General features: G+C 47.9%; 1 protein-coding gene across 1 annotated transcript; it reads left to right on the forward strand.

Moving 5' to 3' along the window:
- Nucleotides 1–21011: 21011 nt before the first annotated feature.
- TMEM250 (transmembrane protein 250) lies at nucleotides 21012–21647 on the forward strand. The gene has a single exon (XM_056860620.1). The coding sequence runs from the start codon at nucleotides 21207–21209 to the stop codon at nucleotides 21624–21626; it is 420 nt and encodes a 139-aa protein (XP_056716598.1). The 5' UTR covers nucleotides 21012–21206; the 3' UTR covers nucleotides 21627–21647.
- The last annotated feature ends 394 nt before the right edge of the window (nucleotides 21648–22041 follow it).

Below are 22041 nucleotides of genomic sequence, written 5' to 3' on the forward strand. Positions count from 1 at the left end.
TGTAATCCGAGACCCGGCGGGGTCGTTGGAAGCAGGCAGGGAGGCTGGGTCCCCGGCATGGAGTGCAGAGGGTGTGGGCCTTCCCGGAGCTGCGCTGCGGGTGGCCGCGGTGCCTCTGCGTGGTGGACGACCTCGGGCGCGGGTTGTCGTGCTGGGACGAAATAATTCCTGGCGGCGTGGGCAAACGGCTGCAAAGTGGCCCATTTCTCCGCATGTAAGACAGGCACCCCTCTGAAATCGGACTTCACGTTCCTGGAGCGGACGTGAGGGATTTCGTGGGACGAGCAGTGGTGCCTTGGGTTGAGGCTTTTGGGTGCCCTTCTCCTTGTGCTTTTGACGGACGAGAGAAATAAAGCGGCGGCGGCTTTCCACTTCCTCGGCTAATAGGATCCAGCCTTCGAGGGTATCGGGATCGCCCCGCATGTAAGACCAGTTCAGAATGTCAGGATGCAAGGCTTCCCTGAAATGATGGATTAGGGTGGTCTCGGGCCAACCTACAATTTTACTTGCCAGTCGCTGAAATTCATCGGCAAATTCCCGAACTGTAGCAGAGCCTTGTTTTAATTGTAAAAGTTCCGTTTTGGCTCTTTCTCCCAGGAAGGGGTCTTCAAACCTCCTTCTCAGGGCAGTCATGAAGTTGTTGAGGGAACGAATCGCACGAGAGCGGGTGTCAAACTGGAGGACCATCCAGTCAGCCGCTTTGCCTGTCAGGAGGGAAGCTACGTACCGCACCCGGCTATCTTCCGTGGGGAAAAGTTGACCTTGTTCTCGCATATAACTGTCCACTTGATGCAAGAAACAAGGCAAAGTCTCAAGAGATCCGTCATACGTAGTCCTCAATTTGAGTTGCTTCCAAGGGCCGGGCGCGGGCTGACCCGGTTGCACGGGTGGTCCGGGCGGAGGAGCAACAGGAGCTCCAGGAGGCAAGGGTGGAGCAGGCACATTAGCAGGTGGTTGCACGGGTGGTCGGAGCGGAGGAGCAACAGGAGCTCCAGGAGGTAAGGGTGGAGCAGGCACATTAGCGGGTGGTTGTACGGGTACCGCCTGACCCGGTATCGGAACGGGCTGTCTCTGAGCTATCAGGGTTTGTTGTAATTGCCTGTTCTCGTGAAGCATAAGTTCCATTACTTCTTGGAGTTGATCCACACGGTCGGAGAGCTCCCGATTCTGGGCTCGTAAAAGATGAACCTCCTCACTTGGGCCCCCAGTAAGATGAGGCTTACTGGTTCGGAAGCTCGTGGCCCATTGAGAGCTATCCCCATATAAATCCTCGTCTTCAGACTCATCTGAGTCTCGACGTCGGTCAGCCAAACGGCGTGCGCGTTGGGTCGTACGCGACGGGACAAACGCCGGGGAAAAGGTGAGACCTGATAGTCCCAGTACATAGTCCTTGGGGCGCGTGTCCACGTTCGCCTGATTCCTTGCTGCAGCCGCCCTGGCTGCTTCCGCCGCCTCTCTCTCTCTTGCGACCCTAGCCGCTTCGGCGGCTTGCTGATCCGCAAGAACTTTGGCGTTCTCAAGTCTTAGGGCAGCCTCTGCCGTAATGCGTGGCAAAAGTTCTGTCTCGAGGAGCAAGAGTATGGGGTCAGGTTCCCCGCCCAGCAGAGGTTGTACTCGAACCGCCAGTGCGGATGCCTCGGCTCCAAACGTCGGGGTCAAAACTTGAGCCAAGGTGGCTACCGGGGTGTCTTTTGTACATTCCACAAGGAGAAGAGCGGTGCTAATAGCGACTCGCTTGGCCTCAGCCTGGCAGCTGGCCGCATCCGGGATCAGGGAAAAACCCTCCGGTGGGGCTCCCGCCATGGTAGAAAGAGTTTGTCGAGAAATAAGATTATCCAGAAGTCCAGTTAATATTTGTAAATCCTCAGTCGCCAATCGGGCATCGTCCAGTAATTGATCCAAGTCCTGAAGATCTAAACGAGCATCAGTATCCTCCGATGTTAACATCCAGAGACGTCCTGTAAGAGATTGCCACTGCGCGTGTACCAGTCCCCTCAAGCGGCAAACCTCTCGGTTCGTCCGGAAAAGTTCAGCAATTAAGTCCTGTAACAGAGTAGGGTCCTCTGAGAAGGGCTCCAGGGTAGTAAATCACCTGGAGAGCTGCACAGCTCCCATCCAAGTGGCAGGCGAACCCCCCTGGGCTCCAGCCTGGCTAGGAGAATGGTGAAGATGTGGGATAGCTGTCATAATGTCAGCCCTTGGCCCACAGAACCAGAAATCACCACAAAGTCGTATAGAGTCCAAACAGGTGGATTTTACTGATCAAATAGGCATACAGTGCAAACGAATAAAATGACAGCTATGAAAGGCTCACTAGCTGGGAGATATTATAAGGCAGGAAAGGCGGGAGATTACACGCAGGAATACAGTTTCCCAGGAGCTGAGTTCCCAGGCTTAGGCTTAGGCATGCGACCTTGGGGGGCAGACAATACAGCACAGAGACAGAGGCAATAACGAAACCGAGATAGCAGCCTGACAGGAGCTGAGTTCCCAGGCCTAGGTATGCGACCTTGGGGGGCAGACAATACAGCGCAGAGACAGAGGCAATAACGAAACCGAGATAGCAGCCTGACAGTCAGCACAGAAGTGACTTTTTTTCTTCACTATGACTCATTGCCAGCTGGAGAAAGGAAAACAGTTTTCAAGATAACTTTATGTGAGGTTCTCCAGCCAACCTCGGCAATCCCAAAAAGTCACTCGCTCAGACAGGCAGGTCTAAAGCAGGTAAACGTTTATTCAGGAGCTGCAGATACAGCATAAGCAATCCACAGGTTCAAAGCTGCTAATGGCAAAGCAAACTGCAAAGCACAACTTTAAGCACAGAGTCATCCCAGGTGCAAAACCAAGCGGCCTGGGAATTAGGAGATAATGGTGCCTGGTTCAGTAGGGAGTAAGCAAGCCATAATACTGAAGTTGCCTGCTAGAGACTCAAGCAGGGGGCCAGAGCAGGGGGGAGGAGAGGAGCGGGGACAGCTTGAACGGTTCAGAGAAACGAAACCAAAGGTTAACACTTGAACAGACATGGGCCTAACTCATGTCAAGAGCCATGGACAGCATGACTCCTGACAGCTCAAATATCTCAGAGAAATAAAAGCACTCGATACACTTGAACAGAAATAAGAATGAAAAAGCATGACTCTTGACACTTTAATTCTCATGAAGGAGTAATTTTTACCAAGCAGCTATCCAGATGGTATAATATGCTGATTGAGATATACAAACCAAGACATGAAAATGCAATGTAAGCAATAATTGTGTTTTATGATTTAGATATGTTGATGCTATTGATTCATAAATAAGTTTAATCAAAGCATATTTTACTACAGATGAGAATTGTGTTAAAACTGAATATGTAGAATGATTATAAAGCTCAGAATTGATTGTTTATAGTTAGACAGAATAACCTGATAGACAGGATGCCCATATTTGGAGATGGAAAGGAAATTTACCTAGCATGAGCAGTAAGAAGGAAATTATTATCCTCTCAAGGATCAGTACTTTTTCATGTGCTTGAAACAGTATAAATACAGACACAGAAAGGCTAGATCTTCAGACCTCTCTCAGAGGGTCTCAAGAAGAAGGCTATTGGTATGTATGGCTTTAAATATATTATTCTAGATATTGTGAATTAGATACTTTGAACTAAATCAGACTTATTTGACTATTATAATTTGAAGTTGGATTTTAAAACTGAATAGTATGTAGAACTTGCTTGCTTTACTGCATACATTGTAAAATACATTGTCACTGCATACTGTCTATGAATGTGAAGTCTTTATAATTTGCATATACACACACACACACACACACACACACATATATATATATATACATTTTTACTGTAAGTACATCAATAAAAATACTTGCTTTCTAAAAGTAGGTAAAGTCGTTGAGTCCTGCTTAGTGGGTGACTGGCTGAATAAGATAACATATCACTTCTCAGGAAGTGGTCCTTTCTAAGAGCCTGTCACTTCAACAGCACGACCCGCTTCACTAGGACACGGAGTAATGGATTTAAACTAATAGAAACCTAAACATTAGGAAGAACTTCCTGACGGTGAGGGCTGTTCAACGGTGGGATGCGCTGCCTCGGAGGGTGGTGGAGTCCCCGTCTTTGGAAGTCTTTAAGCAGAGGCTGGATGGCCATCTGTCGGGAGTGCTTTGATTGTGAGATCTTGCATGGCGGGGGGAGGGTTGGTGCCACTGGGGATGTGGGGGGGAGGTAGTTGTTAATTTCCTGCATTGCACAGGGGGTTGGACTAGATGACCCTGGTGGTCCCTTCCAACTCTATGATTCTATGATTCTATGATTCCAACTCTATGATTCTATGACTTTAAAAAGGGGCCCGTAACCCACCGCACCGCAGCGGTCATCATGTCCGTAGGGGAACATTGGGAGCGCCTTTATTTTACCATCTCCCCCATAGTCGCACCCGTAGTTTTAGGAATGAACTGGTTGCTGGGGTACAATCCCTCTATAGACTGGGTGAAGCGGACGCTCACCTTCCCCCGCAACCCATGCGAACTCCATGATAAGGATAGAGTGCTCAGCACCCCAGTAGCCGCCCTAGTGGGGGCCCCCCTTTCCGGGACTGCTCCACCCCAGCTTCCCAACGAGTATTCCCAGTTCGCCGATGTGTTTGATGTGCGGGAATGCGACGAGTTGCCCCCCCACCGGGAAACGGACTGTGCTATTGAAATTGTGGGAGATGGCAAACTGTCCAAAGGGAAGGTGTATCCTATGAGCCCAAATGAAAAGGCTGTGTTGCGCGAGTATTTGGACACCAATTTGGCGCGGGGTTTCATCCACCCGTCCAAAGCTCCTTACTTGGCTCCCGCATTCTTTGTCAAGAAGAAGACGGGGGATTTAAGACTCTGTATTGATTTCCGTAGACTGAATGCGGTCACTCAGTCTAACGCATACCCCCTCCCTCTCATTCCAGACCTCCTCGCGCAATTGAAGGAGGGCCGAATCTTCACCAAATTGGATTTGGTGGAGGCATACCACAGAGTCCGCATCCGAGAAGGGGACGAACCAAAGACTGCATTTTCTTGTTGTTTTGGAATGTTTGAGTATTTAGTGATGCCGTTCGGACTTTCGGGGGCTCCGAGTGTGTTTATGCAATTAATTAATGAAGTCCTACATGATCTATTATTTCGAGGGGTGGTGGTATTTCTAGACGACATCCTCATTTATTCCGAAACCATTGAAGAGCATGTTCAACTGGTGCGCGAAGTGCTACAGCGGCTGCGTGAGCACAAACTGTTTGCTAAGGTTTCCAAATGTGATTTCCACCAACCCTCCATCACCTTCCTGGGCTATGTAATTTCCCATCAAGGCTTGGAAATGGACCCCGAAAAGGTTCGGGCAGTAATGGACTGGGAACCCCCCACCACGCGTAGACATTTGCAACGATTTCTAGGTTTTGCCAACTTTTACCGGAACTTTATTCCTAATTTTGCCCAGGTAGCGCTCCCCCTCACTTCGCTCCTGCGCACTAAGGGGAAGGGAGCAAACGCCGCTCTGCCTTCAGCTCGGTTACAATGGACCTCTGACTGCCAGCAGGCTTTCGATAAACTCAAGCTTCTTTTCTCGTCCGAGCCCGTTCTTGCTCACCCCGATTGTAATAAGCCGTTCGTGGTCCAAGTGGATGCTTCGGACGTTGCCATGGGGGGGGGTCCTCTTACAGCGGGATGGGAACGGCCAATTGAAACCGTGTGCCTACTTCTCTAAAAAGTTTTCCCAGTCGGAGATTAACTGGGCCATTTGGGAGAAGGAGGCAGCCGCTGTCAAACATGCCCTCACCATTTGGAGACATTTTTTAGAAGGGGCGGAATCCCCGTTTGAGGTTTGTACTGATCACAAGAACCTCGAGGCTCTAAAAGGGGCTAGGAAGCTCAACGCGAAACAGATTCGTTGGGCTCAGTTCTTTGCTAAGTTTCGTTTCGTTCTAAAACATGTACCGGGGAAAGATAATGCGTTAGCGGATGCTCTCTCTAGGCTTCCCCAGTACCGCAACGACTTCGATCGCCCAGTAGACTCCTTATTCACCCCTGAGCAGAGGGGGGAAGCCTCGGGACTCGCAGTCACCACCCGCTCCCAATCCCAGGGCCAGAAAGTTCTTCCTCCCAAAGGGATCCCAGAGGCCTTTCTGCAACGGCTCCAAGATGCTTCTCTAAAGGAAGCGGAGCGCCAAGTCCTTCCCACGCAGCTCACCCAACAGGACTCCTTATGGACGCAGGGGGGTAAAATCTATGTTCCAGAGGCACTCTGGAAAGAGGTCCTGGGAATGGTCCACGGGGCCAAACTTGCGGGGCACTTTGGTTTCGTCAAAACTTTGCATCTGTTACGGCGGCAATTTTGGTGGCCCGGCATGAGAACTGATGTGGAAATGTATATGCGCAGCTGCCCCATCTGCGCCACTGCCAAAAGACGGATGGGGAAGACTCCCGGACTCTTGAAACCGCTTGAAACTCCAACCATGCCCTGGGAAGTGATTGCTATGGACTTTATTACTGACTTGCCTCCTAGTCGGGGAAAAACTGTGTTGTGGGTAATAACTGACTTATTTTCCAAACAGGTTCACTTCGTTCCTTGCGCGGGGCTACCCTCCGCTCAGAAGCTGGCTAAACTGTTTGTTAATCACGTGGTAAAACACCATTCGATTCCGAGGAAGGTCCTCTCCGACAGGGGGGCTCAATTTGTGGCCAAATTCTGGAGAGCCTTCCTAAAAGTAATGGGGGTGGAAGAACAGGGACTTTCTTCAGCTGACCACCCCCAGACAGATGGTCAAACTGAACGTGTCAATGCTGTGGTTGAATGCTATTTGAGATGTTATGTCAATTACCACCAGGATGATTGGGTGGACTTGTTACCCTTTGCTGAATATGCGTACAATAATGCCCCCCATTCTTCCACAGGTTTCAGTCCTTTTCGTGTGGTCTATGGGAAAGATTTTGGACCCTTTGGTTCTCCTAACATCACCCCCGAGCTCGAAGGGGTGCAGGAGGTTCAAGAATGGGTACAGGTAGTACAAACCACTTGGCCCTGGTTGCAGGAAAATCTGGAAAGGGCCAAACGTAAATACAAGGATCAAGCCGATAAACATCGATCTCCAGGGTGGGAACTCAAGGTGGGGGGTCAAGTATACCTTTCCACCAAAAACCTGCGCTCCCTGCGACCTTGTAAAAAACTGAGTGACAAGTACGTCGGCCCTTTCCCCATCACCCGGGTGATCAATGATGTTACTGTGGAATTGGAACTCCCTAAGTCTCTTCGAGGAGTACACCCTGTGTTTTACATTAGTTTGCTGAAACCATACGTTTCAGTACCTCAGTTCCATCCCCTCCCTAAGCCTGAGATTCCTACTGTTGTGGGGGGGGGGAAAACACATTTGGAAGTTTCTCGAGTGTTGGATTCCAAACTGAAAAAGGGAAAATTGTTCTATTTAATCCGTTGGAAACACCTGGGCTCCGCTCAGGATGAGTGGGTGGCAGCTCCCCATGTGGCCGCCCCTCGTTTAGTTCGAGACTTCCACTCTGCTTATCCAGACCGTCCTCGTCCGCCCGAACTCGGGGGAGGAGGGCCTTAAGGGGGGCAGAATGTGAGGGTCTGTATGTCTATGTGTTCCCTGATCCCAAGTTCCCCCTCCCTCTGGACTCGTAAAAGCAGTTCAGACCATTTGGCCTTCTTTGAGGTCAGGTGCCATATCTGTCAGGCTCTGGCTGGTATGTATCATGAGTGCCTCCCCTGCTGTGTTCCCCGGCTGTGCTTTTGGTTCACTCCCTCTTGCCAATTCCGGCCTTGGATAGTAGATAACCCTAACTAGCTCCCTGGGGACGATTGATGTCTGTACCGTACCCATCTATCTTTTAGCTTCCCATAATATAGGTGTGACCTTTTGCTCCTCTGAAGGAGATATATTCTGTAACATTGTAGTTGGACTTACTTGCAACTTTAACCCGTGTATGGCTAACACCTTCTGAAGCTCTCAATAAAGATCCTTGTTTCTACATGACTGTCTGAACAAGTGACTTTATGGGATTTGCACAGAGAGGTGGGGAATCCTCACAATTCCTTGGTGGTCTCCAATCCAAATACTGACCAGGGATGACTCTGCTTAGCTTTCAAGATCTGGTGAGACCGGGCTAGCCTGGGCTACCCAGGTCAGGGCTCCAGTCTGTGTGCCCCAGCCCAAATATAGCCCCTGTGATGTACAAGTGTGGACAGCCACCTATTGGGGTAAAGAACACAGCCCCGAAGATAATACTCACCTACCATTGTAGGGCTGCACAGCAATTCTGTCTCTGGCAACTGTTTGTGCTGTTCCATGTACTGTAACTTTGACCCTCCAAAGAGGTATGGATCACATTCTTGGCTGGCAGTGATGACAGGTGGAACAGAGTGCCCGGTGATCACCCTCAAAAGCAGGTTGTGCTCCCCATTCCTTCCATCACTGCATGGTGGGAGACTACCTGGATCTGGGGATTGCTAGTGGCAGGAAAGCCCCTTTCTATGCAATGTGCATACTCATTCTGCACTCCTGTGCAGAAATCACACAGGGTCTCTGCTGTTTAACGGAGGGTCATTAAGCCATATCACAGAAAGAGACACTCTGCCGCTAGCCATGCTGAACGCTCTTGGATACCTTCCTCTTTGCTTGAAAGCATTACTGGAAGAGGTGCGGGGTCCTGCTTGAAGACTTACATGCCCTAGTACCCCTCGTTCTACTTCCCAGTGTGACATACTTTGCCCTTTGTTACAATATGAGGAAGCATTTCCCTCTGACCCCCACTTGGACGCTCACCTTAAGGGGGTGAGAAGGCTTGTGTGTATCAGCGAAGCCGAGAGCAATACCGTAAAGGAGCTAGACTTTGTCAAGAGTCACTCAAGGCGGAACAGTCACAGCTGAGACACCAGACAAAGGCGTATCCATCCCCTTCAGGGATCGACGGCCACATCCGCAGAAGACAGCAGCAAGTTCCAGTGGGGATGAGGGCAGAGGAATCCTTGAAGGCCAGCTAATGGGCAGCTGCAGCAGTGGAAGGGTGATGCTGGTGGAAGACCTTCCGTAGTCAATGGCGGGGCCACTTCAGCTCACCCTGGTTAGTACTGCGCAGAAGAAGGCAAGGGTAAGCCACTCCTGATCATGTCTAACCTTGAAAACCCTATGATGAGACTATCCAAAACAGAAGAAGATATAATGCTGGAAGACAGGACTGCCAGGTTGGATATAATGTTGGAAGATATAATGCTGGAAGACAGGACTGCACTCAGTCGGTGACTGGGGAAGAGCTGAAGACAAGTATGAGTAGTGCTGTCCTTAATGACGAAACTGCAAGCCTGAAGTTGTAAAATGAGAAATGGGACATTTAAACACTGCAATCCTGGGAGTGAGTGGACTGAAGCGGGCTGGGCTAGGACATTTTCAGTCAGAAAATTGCAAGGAGTTTTACCGTGGAAATGGCAAACACAGAAGAAATCGAGTTGTTCTAACAGTGAGGCAAGATGTAGAACAGGCAGTCAGGGGTTAGAATGCAAAGTCTGACTGAATTATATCAATCAGACTTCATGAAAGGCATTTCAACATAAACACCATTCAAGTTTATGCCCCAACTACACATGCTGAAGAGGAAGGAATTGAGTGTCCAGGAAGAAATTGATCACATACTTAAACAAGATGTGCTGATAATCACAGGTGATTGGTACACAAAAGTGGAAAACAAAGCGTAATCAAATATTGTCGGGAAATTTGGGCTAGGAACATGAAATGAAGCAAGAGAGTGATTCATAGAATTCTGTGAAGACAACAAGTTGTTTATTGTGAACGCATGTTTCAGACAACCAAACAGACAATTGTATACGTGAACATCACCAGATGGCCAATACAGAAATCAAATAGATTACATAATTGGAAGCAGAAGATGGAGAAGCTCTATTCTCTCTGGTAAAACAAGACCAGGAATTGACTGTGGTACAGACCATGAATTGTTAATATCGAAAATTAGAATAAAGCTGCAATCTAAACAACATTCCTGAGAAATTTAAAGACCATGTAAAGAACAGAATTGCACTATTAAGTTCAAATGAATGTGAACCAGAAGAGCTACAGGTTGAAACCAGAGATATTATCAAGGAAGAATGCACAAAGACTACTCCTTTAGCCAAAAGTAATGAAAAGCCTTGATGGATGGCTAATAAAACTGTTAAAATTGCTAAAGATAGACAAGAAATAAAAGGACAGAAAAAGATTGAGAAGTCTAAATGCAGTGTTCCAGTGACTTGCATGCAGAGAAAAAGAGAAGTATTATAATAACATGTGCAAAGAAATAGAAGAGAACAACAAAAAATTAAGAGGAGATCTCTTCCACAAGATCCAAGAAGTCAAAGAGAAATTTAAAGAACAGTTAGGCATGCTGAAAGATCAACATTTAAATACATTAACTGAACAGGACAAAATAAAGAAAAGATGGGAACAATATACTGAAGACCTATACAAAAGAAATGAAAGGATGATAGATTCCTTCAAAGAAGAATCAAAGAATCATTTTCTTGTCTTAAACAGTAAGCAAGATGCCCACCTGGCTTATTAAAAGGTAAAGGTCCCCTGTGCAAGCACGGGGTCATTCAGACGTTTCCAAGGCAGACTTTGTTTTGCTGGGTGGTTTGCCAGTGCCTTCCCCAGTCATCTTCCCTTTACCCCCAGCAACCTGGGTACTCATTTGACCGACCTCGAAAGGATGGAAGGCTGAGTCAACCTTGAGCCGGCTACCTGAAACCAACTTCCGTTGGGATTGAACTCAGGTCGTGAGCTGAGCTTGGACTGCAGTACTGCAGCTTACCACTCTGCGCCATGGGGTTCCTACCTGGCTTATTAGCCCTTTCAAAATACTTGTTTGGCATATCTTATTTTGTAAACCAGCGCAGTGTGGTGGTTAAGAGCGGTGGTTTATAAGAACATAAGAAAGGCCCTGCTGGATCAGACCAAGGCCCATCAAGTCCAGCAGTCTGTTCACACAGTGGCCAACCAGGTGCCTCTAGGAAGCCACTAACAAGACGAGTGCAGCAGCACCATCCTGTCTGTGTTCCACCGCACCCAAAATAATAGGCATGCTCCTCTGGTACTAGAGAGAATAGGTATGCAGCATGACTAGTATCCATTCTAACTAACAGCCATGAATACCCCCCCTCCAAGAATATGTCCACTCCCCTCTTAAAGCCCTCCAAGATGGTTTGGAGCGGTGGAGTCTGATCTGGAGAACCGGGTTTGATTCCCCACTCCTCCACATGAGCAGTGGAGGCTAATCTGGTGAACTGGATTTGTTTCTCCACTCCTACACATGAAGCCAACTGGGTGACCTTGGGAAAGTCATGCTCTCTCAGCCTCACCTACTTCACAAGGTGTCTATTGTGGAGAGGGGAAGGTGATTGTAAGCCGGCTTGATTCTGCCTTAAGTGGTAGAGAAAGTCAGCATATAAAAACCAACACTTCTTCTTTTATTAGCTCAATTTTGTGCTTAATAAAAAAAATTAATGTTGTTTTGACACAGACGTTCTGATGATGGGCCTCCAGCGCTTTGAGTTCTTTCTTAAGTTCTTCATGGGATTCCCTTTTTTCATTATTAATAGTTTTGGAGCCTTCCTCTTATTAGGATGTTCTACAGATGGCACCTCACTCCAAAATTGCTGCAAAAGATGCACAATTCAAACCAAGGTACCTGTTGGAAGTGTAACGTATCAGACGGATCTTACTTCTACTTCTGGTGGACCTGTCCAAAGGTCCTGATATATTGGAAGAACATCTGTCACGGTCTCTGACATAATTATGGTATTTTGTGTACATGTGCAGAATTAATTCCATGTAGAGTTTGAACACAACATACAAACTGAACCACAAACTGCAGAGGTTTGTGTAATGAAAAGCCTGGCAACAGCTTGCAAAATGCAAATGTCCTTAGAACAGGCTGACTGAATTCTCTCAAGGTCTGAATTCTTCCAAGAGCTAACTAACTTACCCTGGTCTTGTCCTTGAAGGGAGAAGAACAAAGTTATTCTTCACTATCTGCCAGAAAGGTGTATCTGAAATTACCCTTTCTGATTCAGCTGCCAGCTGTCAGCTGCTCATATCTCAAGGCTATAGGTGCAGTAAGCTTCCTGCTTGCTATAACCTCAAGGCTGTAAGTGCAGTAAGCTTCTTGCTTTCTATGACCTTGCTGAAGATTTCCTACTGACCAGATGGTTACATGTTACAATGTGAGCAATAATTGTGTTTTATGATTTATATAGTTATATATTGTATTGTAGATTTCTAAATAGTCTCATTTAATGAGTATTGTACTGAATATGAGAATGGTATGAAAACTGAGTATATGGCGTGATCATGGAGCTCAGAAATGATTGTTTATACTTTAAGCAAAATAGACTGAAAGGAAAGGAAGCCCATATTTGGTCATGGGGAGAAGCTAATAACCTGAACAGCTGCAACTAAGACATTATTGCACTGCTCATGTTATCTGAAAGTGGGGAGAAAGATATTCCTCCTGATGGTAAAATTAACACTCTTAATGAGCCTGAAATAGTATAAATACAGCTACAGTAAGCCCAGAGAATCAGAACTTTCCAAAGGCTCTCAAGAAAAGGCTGACTGGTATGTATGGCTTAAATACATTATTCTAGACTTTATGAATTAGATACTTTGAACTGAATCAGAATAATTTGACTGTTATATTTTAGAAGTTGGATTTTGAAACTGAATAGTATGTAAGACTTGCTTGCTTTTACTCCATACATTGTAAATACATACATTGTTCTTTGGCAAGAGTTTATAGAAGTGTTAAAGACTTGATATTCTGCATTTACACATATTTTACTAGAACTATATCAATAAAAAGACTTGCTTTTTAAAAGCAGGTAAAGTTGTTGAGTCCTGCTTACTCGATGACTGGCTGAATAAGATAACTTCACTTCTCAGTAAGTGATACATTCTAAGAGCCTGTCTTAGAATCCACATCCACATCCACAACAAGTTTCAAAAATAGTTTCAATAAAAATTTCCATTAGATCCCAAGAGTTCCCAACTCCCTGGGCTAACTTCGCAAAATCACTGCTCAGGCTTGAAAGCAGAAACAATAGATTTATTGAAGGCTTCAGACAGATGAGACAGACACGGATTCAAAGTTGCAAGTGAATTGACATAGCCGGGTTACAAAATATATCTATTCCAGGGCACTGGGGTTCACACTGATGTTATGGGAAGTTACAAGATAAATTGGTGCAATACAAAACATCAAACGGGTCCCAGCGAGGCTGCTAGGGCTATCAGATCCTCAAGGCCGGACTCGGCCTGAGGGAGTGCTTGCAGGAAGCACGGCAGGGGAGGGCACCTGGGAAGGACAGCAGAGGCGCCGGGTTGCGGGGAGGTGTGAACTGCTTTTACGAGTTCAAAGAGATAGGCAAAGAACAAAGTGGGGAAGGGGAACAAAGAATACCAGACCCTCACAGGTAAGCAGTTGGGCATCATCCCATCAGAATTGCCAGTGCCAGCTAGAGAACTGTTCAAATACGCCACAACTGCTGCCAGGACTGCACAAGCAAGTCGACACTAATTCCGAATATAGAAGAGTGGAAGGAGAAACTGTCTGAATCATGGCTAAAATGACTAATTTAATAAACAAAAATCAACACTACGAACTGTTTTTTGAAAAATGGAAACTTTATTATCAATACGCAAAGGCTTAACGATAGACACGCATAGAGGCTAGAAGGTTAGAATCGTCTTTTTTAAAATTCACGTAGAGAAAATAATTTGTGTAGGCTATTCTGTAAGAAACGGATAGATTCTTGCAATTTATATTAACATGTAAAGGTTTAACAGTGTAGTAAAATAACATGTCAGAAGGTTAGAATCGATAATATTTTGATATCTCTATAAACCATATTTCTTTGTTGGGTAACTGTCCTGACTTATGCAGGCCAAGCAGATATGTAACGTTTATGTATGTTCCCTTTTCCCGCATTTACCTTACCCTTTTCCTTTATAATAAAAATAAAATTTAATTAAAAAAGAAGAATCTTTTGAAAAAGAACCTGCATTTTAGAAAGTGATGTGAAAGCTGCACTGAGAGCAATTGGGAAAAACAATTCACCAGGAGAAGATGGGATATCAAAAAAGCTATTTCAAGCCCAGAAACTGAGTTCCATCAAAATCTTAACAAGAACAAGTAGGGGCCCACAAGAAATGTGCTGGAGCAGCTATCCCCTCCCCTCCACCGTTGCTTCCTCCCCTCTCACCCTAATTCGCTCAGTCTCTCATTTTCTCCCTCCTGCCACCCCTTTTCTTACTCTCTCCTCCATGCCTGTCACTTTCTCTCTCTTTCTGCCTCCCATCACCCTCCTGAACTACCACCCCCTCTCCCACAGCAGCAGTGGTGGTGGCAGCAGCTCTCCCAGAATCACAATGGATCTCCCAACTACAGAGATCAGTTCCCCTTAGAGGAACAACCTCCCCAGGGAGGTGTGCATCACTTTTGATTTTCAGGAGGCCGTTGAAGATGGTTTTATTTAGGACAGCATTTGACTAATTTAGCTTTTCCATTTATTGGCTGTCTTAAATTGTGATTTTAAATTGTAGTTTTTATGTATTTTTATGGTTATTGTTTTGTTTACATTGTAAGCTGCCTTGAGTTCCACAAGGTAGAATTGGAACTAATATATATTTTAAATAAAATAAAATAAATGTACCTATGTGATGTAATTTTTTTTCTGTTTGGTGCTGTGAAGCCCAAACCAGCCCACACCAGCCAAGGCAGTCCTGGAGTATGTTTCTAGCTGTTCTTAAAAAGGGCTGCTGTATCCCTTCACCATTCTGTGTGGTGGGGAAACATTTTCCAGAGAGAAAATGAACACTAAACACACTTCCATAGTTGCCCTGCCTTTAGAACTTGTGAGGCATAAGACTGATTTACACCAGATCCATGAATGGCTAACCAGAAGGATCATCCAAGTGCTCTCCTGTGCCTGCAGCTTCTAGAAGAAAAAATTAAGATGCATTTTAGTGCTTGCAGAAAGCACTAATCTTTGTTGAGTTTAGGACTGATTCACACATACATCACAGGTCACACACCAGAGACATAACTTTCATATGCTCCTACAGCACCTCAAATTCAATGTGTGTGGGGAACTGGCCCATAATAAGAAAATAATTTCTCATTTGTTAAAGCACCAGTTATCCCGGAATAGGGCATATTTTTGCCAAGCTCTCCCCCTAGTGGCTGAACATTACAATTACTTCTAACCCAGATAGGCAGAGGTGCTGGTCCAAAGAAAACTCCGCATCCGAAAACAAAGGCCACACAATACACAATACACCTTTTATTAAGGCCAACCAAAATGACACAAAACTGCACGCAGGTATTTCAGTACTCCAGAATACTTAATAAGTCTGGTTGTTAAAATGGGGGTGGGGTGTGGGATGAAGATGGAGAGATGTTTAAGCCACGATTCTTCAACTGGAATATTACTGGTGCTCTAGGGGCAGAGAGCCCCAGACCAACACTTGGCTTCCATTGACTCTTTAGTTAATTCACCATCTAAGATTAACCTCTAGTATTGTTGATATAAAGATGATATTTTTCTTCTCTTCTCTACACACACACACACACACACACACACACACACAACACTTCTATTGCATCCCTCTGATATTTTTGCCGCCCAGGTCTGTTGCGGTTTGTTTCTTGGTGGCATCCTGGGCGAGCGATGCTGCCACAGGGATTGCCACCCGGGGTGGGTGAAGCCCCCTCCTGCCTACAGGCTGCCTAGGCACAGCTTGAGGAGCAAATGCACGCTGGGGAAGCATCTGGCTGGACTGGTTGTGTGCATGTGTACGCCTGCGCAGCACTCAACCTTGGAGTCAACCTCGGTGTCATGGGCTGACAAAGAAGGGCGACACTTGCAGCAGCCAGGCGAGAAGGACTGCCTGCAGTTTCTGGCTCCCATGGCAGTGCCCCCCTCTGCCTGCCACCTGGGGCAGCCGCCCCCCAGTCCCCCTAGGTCCAGCCCTGCAGTCATTGTTACCCAACATCTAGTGAGTCTGCTGACCTTTGTTCAGGCAAGACAAGGGGCCTTAAGCACTTGGCTTGACTGAAACATCTTCTTTGTTTTAGCAGGGTATGAGCTTTTGTGAGCCACAGCTTACTTCTGCAGATACTTTAGGTGGCTCATGGAAGCTCATACCCTGTCAGAAATTTTGTTAGTCTTTAAGGTGCTACTGGACTCTTGCTTTTTTCTACTGCTACAGACAGACTAACACGGCTGCCCATCATGATTTATCTTCTTTATTTTGTTTTTAAACATCCAAGATTTCTGGAGAATTTAAGAACCTGAACCATTTGGTTTGTTGTTATGAAGCTATCCTGTGGCTTTTGTTTTTGGATTTTCTAATCAAGAATTTGTGCGAGGAACTAAACCATCTTTCGAACCTGGCCATTGGGCAGAGAAAGGCTTTTCCCAATCTCTGCTGGTGCTGTTGAGCTAAGCCCTCCGGGGCTTTCTATGCACTTAATTTCAAGGTATGGCCATTAGAACTTGCAATAATGGGTTTAAATTACGGGTGGAAAGGTACCAGCAGGATATTAGGGATTTTTTTTACAGTAAGAGTAGTTCGACAGTGGAATCGGCTTCCTCGGGAGGGGGGTGAGCGCCCCCTCCCTGGCAGTCTTCAAGTCCTCTAACTTTAGTTTTTTGTCTAGAAGGGGACACCATCAACTACTGTGACCAAAATAAACCCCTTCAAGATGCCTGTGTTTATCATCTATTTCACAGCACAGATCGCGCGGGCTCTGCGTGGCGGTGGTTGTTTTCTCGCCAAAGTAGCAAAATGTGCCGAAAGGAACATATCTGCAGGCTCGTCGCAACCACCTCCCCCCCCCACCCCCCCCACCCCACCCCCGTCTCCTGGGCCGGGAGCCGCTGGAAGCGCCTGGAGCAAAGGAAGCCCTGCGAAGAGGCTCCACACGTTCCCCGGGGGGGGGGGACGGAGGGCGGGGGGGTCGAGGCGCGCAGGGTCCGTGCCTCTGCCCGGCAGGCCGTAAAGCGCAGCCGCCTGGGCGCTCGACGGGCCGCGCTGCTGGACGCCGCTGGGGGGCTCGGGCCACGGAGTCCCCCACCCCCCCCGGCCGCCGGGGGGCCGAGTCGCGGCGCCAGCCCGAGCCAGGCTGCCGGGGCACGGCGGGGTCCTCCGGGAGGGGGAGGGGGAGGGGGAGGGGGAGGGGGAGGGGGCGGCGACTGCAGCTGCGTCCCCCCGTCGCCAGGCAACAGCTTCCCCGCCGGCGCGCCGCGCGACGAGTAGCTTGGCGGGCGCGGGGCTATGACGTCATCCGACAGCGCAGCCCCCTTCCCGCCGCCGGTCCCGACTCAAAGCAAGGAGGGGGCCGAGGAGCCGCCGCCGTTCGCCGCCCCCCCAGCCCCGTGAGTCGGCCGAGCGCGGAGGTGGCGCGCGGGGGGGGGGGACGGCGACGACGACCACCTTGCGCCGCGCCCCCGACAGGCCCCCAGGGGGGAGAGGTGCTGCTGCTGCCGCCGCCAGGCCGGACCCCCCCCCCCCGAGCGCCGGCCTCCGGCCTGGCGGCGCCGCCTTTTGCCCGCTGCTGCTTTTGCCGCCGCCGCCGCCGCCCCTCGCCCTGCGCGTCGCAGCCGGCCGCTCTGAGCGGGCCGACCCCTGCCTGCCTCCCTGGGCAGGAGCAGCCGGCGGGGCTCCTGTGGGCCCCGGTGTGGCGCCGGCAGCTCTGGGCACCGAAGCCCGGTGGCGGGTGGCGCTTTTGGGGCCGGGGCGGGAAACCCGCGTGGGCTTTTCGGCGTCGCTGAGGGCTGCTCTCGGACGGGGGTCGGTCACCTTTTCATAATTAATTAATGAGCCGAACTGGTCAAAATCAGAGGAAGATCTCTACAAAGAACTAGCGAGCCAGTCCATCTGCACGGCCGAAAATAGGCAGCTTACCGTCATTGGTAATGGATGCGCTCATCCATAGCCCACAAGGCTTCTGCAGCCCCCCAGACAGTGGTTTGTGGCACGTGTTTTGATAGGGAGTGGCACGCGTGTTAGGTTTCATGATAAGTTGTGAATATACACAGGAGCACCCGGCATGACTGTTTTAGTGTACTAGCATAAATCTGCACATGATTCATACTTGGATTGCTGGCAACTGTGTACTACTGTCATCTCCCTTTACCTCCCTAGAACTCTTTGTCTGCCATTCCCTTTGCCATTAGCATCCCTTCTATGCTTCCCGTGTACCTTAACTTAAACATTTCATTTTTCTTGAAGCTGTGTTTGGTTCCTAATCAAGTGATAGGATGCAGACTGCAGTTATAGCATGGTAATATTTTCTTGCTATGAAATGAACCAGACAAGGTCTGAAGCAGGTGAGATACATCATAAACACATATTTATAAGTCTGCTGTTCTCCTTGTCCAAGTCAGGACCTAGTGCAGTTGAGAAACTCTCCTTGCTTCTTGGAGTTGCTATTCATATCGAATGAAGGTCTGTACAGCTGGAGAATCTGGGCCATGTGCTTTATTTCAGGTTTGCCTCTTGGACATGTCCTGATGGCGAAGAATTGCAGATAGATCTCCGGGGGGGGGGGGGGATTTCTAGTGGACTTATGAAGCACTGCACAGTTCCAGCCACTAACAATGCATAACTTGACCTGTGAATATGGATAAACTAGGATTTTGTTAATGTTTGGTATTACAAAGGGCAAGTACTTTGTGGAAATCAAGTGCTGTAGCAGTCTTGTGAAATTCTCTGGAGTTAAGACACCCAGATTATGGAATGCTCATAATTTTTGGTAGAGGTGGGAAATTTGGGCTTGAAACAAGAAAGTTGTTATTTCGATAATATTTAATGAAAGAAACAACTTTGTCTAAGAGAGAGATAATTAGGTTTGTTATGAGATCATAGCACCAAGCAACCAATCACAGAATTTGTTATTGAGTGGACCCTAATTTGATGTTTGCCACATATTATGCACCTGTCAGGGCAATTTTGAAGAAGAGTTGGTTTTTATATGCCGACTTTCTCTACCTTTTAAGGAGAATCAAAGTGTCTTATAATCTCCTTCCTTTCCTCTCTCTGCAGCTGACACTGTGTGAGGTAGGTGGGGCTGAGAGAGTTCAGAGAGAACTGTGACTACCCCGAGGTCACCCAGCTGGCTTCATGCATAGGAGTGGGGAAACCAACCCGGTTCACCAGATTAGAGTCCGCCGCTCATGCGGAGGACTGTGGAATCAAACCCGGTTCTTCAGACTAGAGTCCACCGCTCCTAACCACTACACTACTCTGGCTCTCCACCAGTGTGTGGTGAGTAAACAAGAATTCCTAGGCTTTCAGCTATGCCTGTAGTTTTCATTCTCCTGAAAGGGTGAAGTAAAGGTTAGGTTTTTCCAGCTATGTTCTGTGAGGCAGCCACTCTCCATTGTCATCAATATAGAGCTACTTGTGGGGAACAGTCAGAGCTCTGGCAAGAGGCTCAAGGCACTGAGACTCAGAGGGCAAGAGTGGCAGATAGCTAGTCCTGGAAGCTTATGGGATTACTGACTATGTGAAGATGCAGTGGGGGCAGCTGGTGGGAAGGGGGGGAAAGGAGGTAGAATTGATTTTTAGGGGCATCACAAAACTGGAAAAGCATAATTGTCTTCAAGCTTTCCTTAAAATGTGACAGCTGCTGCCCATGTCTCTGGTGTACCCACATGTAAACCCTACAGCTGACTTTTATTTATTTTCGCATTTGTAGCCCGCCCTCCCCAGCAAGCCAGCTCAGGGTGGACATCCTCTTTCAGTGCATTCCTGAGATTCAGTGTGGGGGAACGGCGGGGAGGAGGCGCAGCTGCACTACAGGCACAGCTTTGCTCTGCGCTGGCATTCACGGGGCAAAAGGGGAAAGGAAGCTGCCTGACGGCAGCTCCTCCCCCCCCCCCCCTGGACGCCGGCATGGGCTTTTATGCTGGTGGGACGCCAGCGGAAGGCCCTGTTGGCATCCTGGGGTGGTGCTGCCACGGCAGTGCCCGGCGCCTGGCATCCAGGCCTTCATGCCGGCATCTGGGCAACTAACGCTGGCGTAAGTAGCCCGGACGCCGGTGCGGGGGCCCCGAACGCTGGCGCAGCACCTTCTTGGCCTTCTAAGGCTTTCGCCCTGGAGGCTTAGGAATGCGCTGTCAGTTAAATAAGAAATTGCATGGAATACCTAATGGGAAAGAACACTTCAGCAGCTGCCCAGAAGAATGCTTCCAAAAACACATAAACAGTGAGATAGGCTTTGCACAGTTTTACACAGATGATAATGCATGTGTTTTATGTGTGGGTTTTTCTTACATATATGAAAATGCCTTTAAGAAACAATGTATAGGAGGAACACCTTCTGTTCTTGGCCAGTTCCTTCGATTGCTTTATTGTTCCTGCTTCCTACTAGTATAGAACCCTTTCTGGTCCTAGGTACTTCCTGGCTTTCTCTTCTCCCAAACAATTGAACTTTGTCACCAAATCTGCACCTTGGAGATGTTTTATTGCAGGTGTCTTATGTTTCAGTGCAGAGTGTTTCTGAATGTTCCGCAGCATTCCAGAAACGCAGCCGGTGCTTGCGGACTCACGGGAGACTAGTGTTTAATATATGACTCCCAGAGAACGGATTTATGAATCTGCCCTTACACCATCCTAATATCTAAATCTCTACAGCTTTCCTTTCAATATGTGTGTTGCAACACTCTTTTTATGATAACAGTTTGCTGTGGCCAGGAAGAATTCAGACGGTGGGCTGCAGCAGTTTGTTCAGTTGCAATCTAGACACATTTTCGGAGCAATTTAACTTTTAACATCCATTGGAGGAGTTGATTCAAATTGACTTCAGCACACAACAGATGAATGTGTTACTTACTGCTTGGTTGTCATCTGGGAAGCAGCTTGAGGCCACAGATGTGTCTGCAAATAGCATCTGGCTTGGAGCTGACCAGCCCAGCTGATTTCCCCTTCCTTGAGGGGTGTTTCTCAAACTGGCTCTCCTTCTGTTCCTTCCTGCAGGCAACTTCCAGCTTGGCAAGTCAACCCCATGTTTCCTTTCCTGAGCCAGTGGTCTTTCCCCCCATCTTCATGGATATTGCCTGGTATGTTCCGTGCAAACCTGGCTCTCCAGATCTCTAAAAGGTGGGGTGCCTGATGCCTGTAATCCCCATCCCGCGACGGGTCCGCTCTTTCCACGGCCCCCACACAACATGCTTGCATTCGGCCTGTGGGCCAGTAAGGACCACGCATTTGGTGCGCACCAAGTACAACAACTTCGATATCTACCTGAAGTCACGTTGGATGTACGGCTTCATTCGTTTCTTGCTGTACTTCAGCTGTAGCCTGTTTACCTCCATCCTGTGGGTGGCCCTGTCTGTCTTGTTTTGCCTCCAGTACCTCAGCATCCGGGTCTTTCTACGTTTCCAGTACAAACTCTCCATTATCCTGCTCTTGCTGGGAAGGAGGCGGGTGGAATTTAGCCTCATGAACGAGCTACTCATTTATGGCATCCATGTCACGATGCTGCTGGTGGGAGGCTTAGGCTGGTGCTTCATGGTCTTTGTTGATATGTAAATAAAACTGGTGCATGCCAGCCAAGGAGGTGTGTTTGACTCTCATCTGTGCATGTGTGTGTGTATGTGTGTGTGAGAGAGATTACTCTTGTTTTTTTTCCGTATAAATTTGTCTCAGTACTGCAGCAACTTCTGATAAATTTGTGGATGTGAAGTTGGTTTTGAAGAGAGAAGTAGTAGATATTAATACATGCTTGTCCTTGTGCAATATTATTGGTAAAACAATTATCTTCCCTCTGATGCATCAGGTGGGTTTGTTCCTCACTGTCTCTTTGCCGCTGGGTTCCCAGTGCATATTGACACCCTTCTCCTTCTGTGGGTTCTGGGTTGTTCTTTTCATCAGCCAGTAAAAATTATAATCAGGGTGCTTAACAAGTACACAAGCTGATGTATCCCAACTCCAATGGCTGTGTGGA

The sequence above is a fragment of the Euleptes europaea genome, chromosome 14, assembly GCF_029931775.1.
Source record: "Euleptes europaea isolate rEulEur1 chromosome 14, rEulEur1.hap1, whole genome shotgun sequence".
NCBI classification, from domain to species: Eukaryota; Metazoa; Chordata; class Lepidosauria; order Squamata; family Sphaerodactylidae; genus Euleptes; species Euleptes europaea.

Bases quoted from the DNA above. Each gene is read 5' to 3' on its own strand.
- TMEM250 (XM_056860620.1), top strand. From the start codon at position 21,207: ATGCCTGTAATCCCCATCCCGCGACGGGTCCGCTCTTTCCACGGCCCC.